An 11,486-nucleotide genomic window follows, 5' to 3' on the forward strand; every position below is an offset into this window, starting at 1 on the left:
TGCAACTATGGAGATACTACATAAATCTAAAGGTGGAAAGGATGTCTGTGATAATTATCGTGGCATCCGTCTGTTAGCTGTTGCTGGAAAGGTCCTCTGTATGGTAATGCTGGATTGATTGCTTCTGCACATTGCTGATGAGGTTCTACCAGAATCGCAATGTGGGTTTAGGGATAGTAGGAGTACTATGGATATGATATTTTCAGCTAGACAGTTGCAAGAGATGTGCATCAAATAGGATATGGACTTATACTAGGTTTTCATTGACCTAATAAAAGCATTTGTTTCTATCAATAGAATTACTCTTTGGGAGATCCTAAAAAAACTAGGACGCCCTGAAAACTTTGTGAGAATGCTTAGACAATTTCGTGACAATATGGAAGTGAGAGTTAATGTTGGAGGTGCCTTATCAGATCCAATTTCTGTAGAAAATGGTGTAAAACAAGGTGATATTCCTGCTCCTACATTGTTTGCTATGTATTTTGCAATAGTCTTTCAAATAGCTTTTGAAGATTGCACTGAAGGGGGTCTATATAAGATATAGGACAACGGGAAAACTGTTCAATCTCAAAAGACTCTGTGCCAAAACGAAAGTTCTGCATTCTTGCCTTGTTGAGTTCCTGTATGCAGATGACTGTGACTTGTTGGCACATTCTCAGAAAGATATGCAGCACATGGTGAGTGTGATTTCTGCAGCCTGTGCAGCATTGGGTCTAACGATCAATCTAAATAAAACTGTTATAATGTACCAGCCCAGAAGATGGCAGGAGATCAGCGCATAAGCCTAAACTAAGGTTTAAGGATTGCCTTAAAAATGCTCTAATACAGTCAGGAATTGCAGCTGATGATTGGGAGAGGGAGGCACATGACCGCGATGGATGGAGGAAGATAGTGCATGATAGTTGTTTAAGGTTTGAGAGGGAGAAGAAGGGAACCTGTGGAAAGTGAGAGAGTGTTGCTTTTTGTGTTTGTGGTTTGTGGGAGGAAGTGTTTGAGTCATGCAGGCCTGGTAGGCCATCAAAAACCTCAAAAACCTCACAGGAATCAACCCATGATAAAAAGTGATGTGGCTATTAAAATTCACACCAGAACATGTAGAAGAGTGTGCCTCTCAGCTGAAGGTCTGAAAAGACACGTTAAGAGAATGCATATAGTGGCACCTGTTTCTCCTGCCAGCCAGCACATTTGAGCAGTATGTAATATAAGGGCATCACATGGCATCAATAATGAATCATTTCAGTAAGTCTTTTTGGCAATGGCTTTTCTCGTGTAACAAGGGTGCAGCTATGATATATATATATATATATATATATATATATATATATAAAAGAGAGAGAGAGAGAGAGAGAGAGAGAGAGAGAGAGAGAGAGAGAGAGAGAGAGAGAGAGAGAGAGAGAGAGAGAGAGAGAGAGAAAGAACCGTAGGAAAGGTTGTGCGGTTAACTTCGTATTGAACCAGAACCACGTAGTTTCTGGTTCATTCTCAGTGCACGGCATTTTGAGCAAGTTGGGCAAGTGTCTTCTTCCATAGTCCCGAACCATGGGAGTGCATTTGATTGACAGAAAATGTGCGGAAGCCCTTTGTGTGATTGTATATATATATAACAACCTGCTTCAAAAACATAAACAAATAAAAGAATTAATAAAATAAAACTAAATATATTTTGATTCAGATTTCAATGATTTTCCTTGTTTTTTTCTTCTTGTCTTTCCCAAATTACATTTATTTATTTATTTATTCATTTATTTATTTACCAACAGTTTCCTCTCCAGTGAAAGTCTTAAAAAAAAAAGAACATCGTTCAGAGTAAAATGTTAGAAAATAAGAGTAAACATGAATGATAGTATGCTTGACTTACAATTATTGGTATTGTACACATAATTTCGGAAGGATATTTTACTTAAGGAACAGAGGTCAAAAGAAAATAATTATAATGATAATAATTGTATATAAACGAAAATAAATAGTTTAACAAACCAATTCGAAGAGCAAACAAAAACAAAAAAGAAAACTCATTGCATTGCACTCATTTGCCTATGTGCGTGCGTGCGTGCATGCGTGTGTGTGTTTGTGTGTGTGTGTGTGTGTGCGCATATGTGTATGTTTATGCATTAAACACTGAGCGCTTGTGCATGGCGCTTGGATATATCTTTAAATGTGCGTGAGCGTTTGTATCTGAATGTCTGTGTGCGTTTGTTCCTCTGAGAGACGCAGTTGGCTAGTTTAGAAAGTGTGCTTGCCGGGTGAAGATTTGACGTTTTAAATACACTCAATGGTGGATGCCTTTTTATTCCATCACAGGTTTATATGTTCGGAGTTGTGTCGTTGGCAAGAAAAAAACAAACAAAAAAAACAAAGCAAACAAAAAAGCAACTAAAAATACCAGCACATACACACAATACATATGTCTGTGTGTTTTGAATAACGTGGGAGAGAAACGCAGGAAAGAACTGTTAATGGCGATGAAAATGAAATATTAAAAGTAACACAGAAAACCTAGTCACATGATCTCTTTCGTACTGGGATAGACAACAAATATTGTAGTAAAAAGAATTAATATGACTTTTTGTATTTATTTATAAAGTCCGAGAACTATTGGTGAAGAAGATATGAGAAGATGGCTCCTTAAGTTCATGGTTTCTTCAAAGATAGTTTTAAATGAAGTGGTTTTCCTGGAGGGAAATCGAAAAAGGACAGAACTTAGCTTGTTGGAAAGTTATTATCCTATTCACTTGCGTACTTAATAACTGTTTCTGACGTAGGCACATAGCCATAATAAATTTTGGTGGGAGAGGGGTTAGCCGATTATATGGATTCTAGTACTTAACTGGTACTTTATTTTATCAACCCCGGAAAGATGAAGGGCAAAGTTAACCTTTGTAGAAATGTAAAGAGTCGGGACAAGGAATTTTGTCCGACGCTCTAACGATTCTGCCAATCCATCGAACCATTGTGTTTTTAAAGAAATCAGTTTTCTTGGAACTTCCAACATCTTGATGGAGAGCACCTAGTATGTTCCAGTTAATATCTTAGACCATGTTAAAAGAGATAAGATTGACATGATATTAATGATTATAATGGTAATGATAATGATAATGATAACGATATAAGTACTGGTATTAAGTTGATTCCTGATACAATCATTCCTGATATAGTCATTCCTGATATAGTCATTCCTGATATAGTCATTCCTGATATAGTCATTACTAATGTTAGATATTGAAGATTAGTGATGTATGTCTCGGAATTCATTTCCTGTTAGAGTTGTTTTTACTTTCCGTCATTAGATAAAATTATAAGTCTCAGTAATGTGCTGCAGTTGAGCCTTTTGTCCACTCTGCACTCTTTTTAAAAAAACAATGACCGTCTACCTAATATAGAAAACCGATTCTTCTTTTTTACCTATGTTATATATGGTCGCTCAAGCTGTCAGATATAACAGCCAAATCTTTTTCAACTACCATTCTATCATCTTAAAAACATAGTAGTAGGTAGATTGTGCCTGAAAGAAAAAAGACACGTTGTTACAGCTTGAATGCCCTTGATCACAGCTCTTGTTCAGGATTGGTGTGAGGATGTACCACAACATGAATTACAATCAAAACTTTTATGTCGCAAGTTCACTGTTGCACATTTATGGATTTATATAGTATCAAGGTCAGTTTTACTTCTCATCCTGCTGGAATTGATAAAACAAATACGATGATAAGATAGTGAGAATAGATTTGTTCAACCGTGAAAACATTGGCTTTGTCTTCAACCAAAGGAAATCAGTACGTATTTTCAAACAGATTATGTAGTCCTATGATGAGGCAAATTATAATTTTATTATTATTCCGTTTTGTGTTGTCAAATGACAGGAACATTAGAAGCCCGGTCGAAATGACTGCCGGTAATTGGAACAATATTTTTTTTGTGTTCTGAGTTCAAATCCCGCCAGTTTCAACTTTATCTTTCACGCTTTCCGCGGTCGATGGCATTATAATTGATAAAGAACTTTTGCTGCTTTATACAATTTCTCTTTATTTTTCCTTTTCTCACTCCTCTCATTTATTAGACGTTCTCTAGGGGGCCTTTGAGGCCAGCATATCATTCTCAATCTCTTGCCCTATTCTCCTGCCGCTTCTGTCATCGATCAACACATTCGTTAACACCATTAAATTTTACTTTTATTTTTTGGTTTGTGTGTTGGTTAATGTGTTATTGTCCTTGATTATTTTAATGCATGATTTTTTTTTACATTGCTTTATTCGATCGTTGGTTGCAGGTTCTCAAGGGACCGGCCAAGTACTGGTTCACTATATATTTTTGGACGGTGAGAATGACAAGAAAGCGCCTATAACTCGCACGACTTCTGTAATAAGAGTAAAAAGTTATGGGAATTGGAAGATTCAATATCTCAGTAGTTTCATGCCATGCTGAGAATCATCAGGTTAGGATGAAATCCAGGACGACAGACAACACTAGTTACTGTGAGGTATGAACCTTCCAGTTCTCACAATATGCATGTGTGTATATATATATATATATATATATATATATATATATATATATATATATGCATATATATATATAAATATAAATATATATATATATATATATATATATATATATATATATATATATATATATATATATATATATATATATATATATATATATATATATATATATATATATATATATATATATATATATTTATATTTATATATATATATGCATATATATATATATATATATATATACACACACATGCATATTGTGAGAACTGGAAGGTTCATACCTCACAGTAACTAGTGTTGTCTGTCGTCCTGGATTTCATCCTAACCTGATGATTCTCAGCATGGCATGAAACTACTGAGATATTGAATCTTCCAATTATATATATATATATATATATATATATATATATATATATATATATATATATATATATATATATATATATATGTATGTATATATGCATGTATATATATATATATGTGTGTGTGTGTGTGTGTGTGTGTGTATAAATATATTTCTTTGCTTCTTTCATTATTCCTTTTCTTCTATGTTCCTTTCTTTCTCCAGTAGCTATTTCGTATCTATTGCAGCCTGTGAATGGAGTCTTATACGAACCAAAGAAAAAGAACCCTCCAGGCGATCGCTCGACCTACTAGAGGCAGCCAAAGTTTCCACAAAATTCACCTATTTGTACTTGACTAGGTGAACGTATAGCATATCTGGAGATCACATCTAGTTTGTTTGACTGAATATCTACGTACAATAAACCTACTCAATCAGGGTTGACCTCAGGCCACACAACACCAATAAGAGCAACGTAATCGTAATCTTAAATTAGAAAACGAGTGATAAAAAAATCAAAACGAAAAGAAAAATATGTCAGGATGCCAATTTAAAACTATAAATAAATTATGCTTTTCTTAACGACATTAATCACGTTTTAAATTTAATTTTCAATTTACAATCCTGTAAATCTATAAAGAATGTCACTTCTGGTCGTCTCGATAATGGCCGTGATTTGCTTACTTTCAAAGACACTAGTTGTATCTGCTCATAGCAAAGGCAGCTAACTCTCAACAGAAGAAAGACCACAACTGTACGCAGTGGGTGCTCTGTAAAACTGACAAGTGTTTCGTTAGCTTGCAGTGGTAAATTTAATTCTTTCCAATGAGGAATAGCTTTCAGAAGGATAAGCTCCACCAGACTGACTTGCGTTACATGATAATCCGCAATTCATGAATTAACATGAAAGTTTGTGGGACTCACCATTATCCTAACTACCATGTTGGGTCACAAGCCAACGAAAGAGCTTCTACACAGTCATTTGACCTTCTAGAAACAATCAACAAAGTTCCCTCAATTCATCTTAAAAAATAAGAAAGAGTAATGTATCTTTGATGTGAACAAAAGGGTGATGAGATTGGGGCAGCTAGGATGTCTTTGATTAGAGGTCTACTCGACCAAATATGACCTAGGGAATAAAACAACAACAACTTCAACATTGTAGGACATATTTCTTAATCATTCGTAACCCACTATATAACGCACAGCATCAGATGGATTAACAAAAGCAAAATAAATACATAAATAAATAAAAAATAAAAATAAAGTAATGAAAAATAAAAATAAAAACGAACATGTGCAATATGAAGAAAGAGAAAAATGGTCAGGGATAGATCTTATGTCTTGGTGGGATTTTTGTGTTGTAATTGTTTTCGCTATTCAGAAAACCGTGGACAATTTGCATTACTGTGCTTTATTCCCCGTTAAATTGTGTTTGTAACTTTTATCGATTATTCGAAAAAAAGAAAACAAAAAAAAAAAACAAAGTTTCGCTTATAATTATGATCATTATAATCATTATGATGGTGATGATCATCATCATCATTATCGTTCATTTGCTTGTTTGTTGTTATTTAAAATGTTTCAACGCTCACAATCATTTTTGTTAAATATGGCCACGTGTGTAGGAATTTGCGAATATCAGAAGTATCAGTTTTATGTACACATGCAAACATTTCTTTCTCCCTCTCTTCTTCTCTCTCGCACGCACACACACACACATACACACACACACACACGCGCGAATATATGAATGTATATTTGTACACACATACACACATATATGTATATATATATATGTATGTATATATATTTGTATATATATACCTGTTTGTATGTATGTATATATATATATATATATATATATATATATATATATATATATATGCATATATATATATGTATATATATATATATATATATATATATATATATATATATATATATATATATATATATATATATATATATTTACCTACATATATAAAGACGACCTTATTCACATTCGCATACTCTCTCACATATAGATATTGAATGATATTCATAATTTCCTGCCTATACACAAACATCTGCATTAAAAGAGTGCAAATATACACACACATACATACATACACAAGCATACATCGTTTAGTCGAGATGCTGGAGTCTGTAGCACGGTAACAAATGTGATAAGTTTTATATACTTTGTTTTGTTTGGTTGGTTGGTTGTTGTTAATGTTTTGTCACCATTTGTTGATTGTTTATTTCTTTATTATTATTAATATTGTTTTTTTTGCTGTCTTTAAATGTCTAGTCAGCACTGAAATATGAATTTTGCATGGAGTATAATTTGTCTATTGGGTTTATCACAGGCCCCGAACTGAGGTTGTTATGCGTGTTTGCTTCTGTCATCAAAACGTGGTCAATATTGTCCATGCTTTCATCCAATCCACCGTCTGAATAAAGTTGACTTTCACTCAACGGCGGTTGACTTGTGTACAACTGGGAGCCTAAAATAAAGAAAGAAATATTAATAAAACATAAATTCGTATATACAAATAGACACGCACACACACACACACACACACACACACACACACACACACACACACACACACACACACACACACACACACACACACACGTATATGGATTTATAAATACTAATGTATATCTAAAGTATGAAAAAAAGTACAACTACAAAGATAAAGGGGATTATTAAGAGAACTCAGTGGCTGGAAACTAATTCAACCCCACAAACTATTAACATACTGTTTTTCACTGTGTCTGTCATGCTCCATAGATCGAGAAAATTAAAGATGCACCATCATGTAGTTAGGTAACTTCTTTTATTCAATTTTGAGTTCTAAAGGTTACCAGGGTTGTTATTGCTACTATTTCTTATATTGCTTCATTTATTTTCAGATTAAAAACATTTTTTACGAAAGACAGTCATATTTATTGACTTTTGTTAATTCAGATTTTTTCGTAGAAAATTTTTCTTAACAATATGATAGCTAATACTATCACCTTACTAGTTCTATCATCCCAAAGGCCAAAGGTTACGCTTAGTTTTAAGAACTTGTAAATATTTTAACCCTAAAATGATGTTGACGTTATACATTACACAAATACACATAGCACAGCAGTGTTGCATGTTAAAATTTCAGAGATGTATGCGCACTGTAAGCACAATCATACGAAATGCATTTCTACAATAATAGGACCATCGATGCAGCTTATCATCTCTTCTACATTGTATATGGTGAATTTTCTTTTCGTGCTACCTCTTCTTTGTGTTTCTTTACTCAGATAACGTTTAAGCCTTTTTGGTTTAATTCATTCTTTACAAAACCACACCCTTTGGAATTTCAGTACAGTTCATGATTTCTCATCAATCTCAGGCCAGTAACCCTTCAAATTAAATATAAACGGTATTCTTTCGTCTCTATAAGATTTAAGATTATCTCAACGATATCGGTGATGTACTGAGCGAATGATTAAGAATCACTGGTTCTCAGTCCCCTAACGCGAAACTAATTGTTTTATCTGATTAGCATTCAGATATAGCACCCTATCTTATAAATTCTATTTTAAAGTTGAGTATTAAATTGAAAACCGTTTCTTAAATCCTAGTTACTGTAGGTTATCTATTAGTAAAAGCTTTGCTTTTTTATAGTAAATACGTGCATCTAATCAAATTTTAGGTACTGTATTCTTTAAACAAAGACTATATATAAAATAGCTTTTGGATTTGGAGATTCATTCAAATCATATCTGCAGGAACATTATATTTTATAGAAACTCCATTATAATTATCTTCACTTACATTATACATTCTGAAGTTTAAGAAGATTCTAGAATCAATTTTGTTAAGAGACAGAATAGCCGATTAAAAGAAAAAAAAAACTTGAATTCATTCAACAAATATCCTTCTCTGTAAAGTGTTAGCTTAAATTTCCATTTTATTGTTTCTTGTTAATATATCTACATAGTTGGGTCTGTATTTACTTTACATTTTTCTTACTTTGTATACGACCAGTCTGTTCCTCCAGGAAGTGTCATCGATTAAAGAGTGTTTCCAAAGGGTTCTTTACTACTATTCTTAAACACATTTTTTATCAGTAGAACTTAGTTCTTTATTGTGTTTTTCGCTATAGAATAATTAAATACGTTAGAAGACGTTATGTAACGTATTTAATCTTTAATTAGACCCTCTGGTTATATTGCGATATATATTTTAAAAAATATTGCTGTTGGTAGCTCATTATTAATTGCTAGCTTTGGGAGACAATCCTTAACTTCAATGCTTGTATGATCCACTTTACTGAAGGTATTTCTCAAGATATCCTTAACACCTGATATTTATTGCTCGTTGATTTCAAAGAAATCATCCATTAAATCGGTTACGTGTAAATATTGCTTAAGCTTGATTGCTATACTCTTCATTAATTGGTTCGCTTGGTTTGCCCTCTCGCATGAAGTGTTACAGACTGCAATTTTCTCTTACCTCTCTTTTATAGTATTCTCCTTATTCCTTATTTATTATATTTTATTTACTTTCTTATGGGCAGTGTGCCATAAACTGTTACTTTAATATCCCACAGGTGCTAACTTCGATTTTCCTCTATCCAAGATTCGAGAAAATAACTACCAGGCATTTAATAATGTCGATTATACTACGTCTCTTCCCTTCAAATTTGCGGCCTTGTACTAAATGAACAAAATCATGATGGTGATAAATATGATGATGAATATGCTGATATTTGTTCATTTTTTTTTGTATGTATAGATTTCCATATATACATATTTGCAAATATTTGGCTGTATACCTCCAATTCACAATAAAAGTTTTGTAGAAATTTGACCTCTGAACTAGAACACAAATCTATTCCTAAAATTTAGCTTCCCTCTAACAATAGCAATTAAGCCAGTACAAAGGTCACCTCCAATAATTTAACCTTCCTCTAATAGTTTCAATTAAATCCATCGATTGCAAACACGAATAGAAACTAAGCATTGTCCTAAAACCATTTGTACTTATACACCTTAATGATAACTTTGCATTACAATCTCTGCAACTTTATAAGTCTTCAAAGGACTTATCACTCAACTGATACACATCCGTCCAAGGTCAACACACCCTTATATCGACTGCAAACAATTTTTCTTATCCAACAGTAGCGAATAACTCAGCTTGAGTTGAAGCTCTGAGTAGGCCGTCAATTTTTGATATAATAAACATATCTATCCGCCCTATATCCGATAATGTTTGCACTATGTTTGCACATTTTTAACAACTGTTACATTACGATATACACATACACATGCACTCACGCACGAACGCATGTGCGCGCGCGCGCGCACACACACACACACACACACACACACATGAAATTTCTTGAATCAAAGATCAAGTAAACTAGAAATTCGAAGAAGTCACTATACAATTGGTGAGCTATAATACAAATTATAGGAACATTCCGTAAATCGTAAATAAGAAATTCCCTAAACCGAACTACTACTACTACTACTACTACTACTACTACCACCTATACTACTACTACTACTACTACTACTACTACTACTACTACTACTACTAGCCAGTGCTCCCGCTCTTAGAGCCACAAATAATTTGGCGTGGTTAATGGAGTTATCTCTTTGCATCTAGATTTGTCAAAAGAAAGATAACGCAATGTATGCTCGCTCACAAATACATCTCGCTCGCTATCCACTTGCATATACTCACACGTTAACATTTTTTTATACTGTTCTAATTAATATATTCTTATACTTTTTGTGCAACCGCGTTGTTGTCACAGATTTCAAATCGGGGCCTTTGATAAACCCGTTGGTTTGAGTCACTACTGACGGTATGAGCGACAAGGAAGTGTTGCTAACTCGGCACGGAACGAATATCAACTAAAGATACCGTTCGAAAAGGGTAAGTTTACAACCCTTGCCGATCTATAGGACATGTTACGTTAAATAGAAGGGCACGATGTTAACAACAACACAGGTACTTTCAGTAGTAAGTGTCATGTTTTTGTGTACCACTGTTGTTGTTGTTGGCACTCCGTCGCTTACGACGTCGAGGGTTCCAGTTGATCCGATCAACGGAACAGCCTGCTCGTAAAATTAACGTGCAAGTGACTGAGCACTCCACAGACACGTGAACCCTTAACGTAGTTCTCGGGGGATATTCAGCGTGACACAGTGTGACAAGGCTGACCCTTTGAATTACAGGCACAACAGAAAAAGGAAGAAAGAGTGAGAGAAAGTTGTGGTGAAATAGTACAGCAGAGTTCGCCACCATCTCCTGCCGGATCCTCGTGGAGCTTTAGGTGTTTTCGCTCAATAAACACTCACAACGCCCGGTCTGGGAATCGAAACTGCGATCCTATGACCGCGAGTTCGCTGCCCAAACCACTGGGCCATTGCACCTCCACTTGTGTACCACTACAAACAAACAATCCATTGTCTACTTCATCTTTGTATGAACATTCATCCAACCCTTTAGATGTGTAAATACGGAAAATATTCGTAGACATTCACAAACGCACACCTACATGTATTGTTATGAATTGTTGTGATATTGTGTGTTTATGATATTGTGTGTGTGTATGTGTGAGTATGGGTGTATGTGTGAGCATGGGTGTATG

The 11,486-nt window shown here is 34.2% G+C and overlaps 1 protein-coding gene across 11 annotated transcripts in view; it reads right to left on the minus strand.

Annotated features, from left to right (window-relative positions):
* Window positions 1–6,816: 6,816 nt before the first annotated feature.
* LOC106870378 (LIM homeobox transcription factor 1-alpha) overlaps window positions 6,817–11,486 on the minus strand; it is a 316,008-nt gene continuing 311,338 nt past the window's right edge. For all 11 annotated transcript variants that reach the window (XM_089347439.1, XM_089347433.1, XM_089347437.1 and 8 more), the window contains one exon: window positions 6,817–7,334. In XM_089347439.1, the coding sequence (XP_089203565.1) occupies window positions 7,135–7,334 (200 nt within the window). In that variant the 3' untranslated portion in view covers window positions 6,817–7,134. The remainder of the gene's footprint in view (window positions 7,335–11,486) is intronic.

This window comes from Octopus bimaculoides, chromosome 2 (assembly GCF_046866305.1).
Source record: "Octopus bimaculoides isolate indiv1 chromosome 2, ASM4686630v1, whole genome shotgun sequence".
Taxonomy (NCBI): domain Eukaryota; kingdom Metazoa; phylum Mollusca; class Cephalopoda; order Octopoda; family Octopodidae; genus Octopus; species Octopus bimaculoides.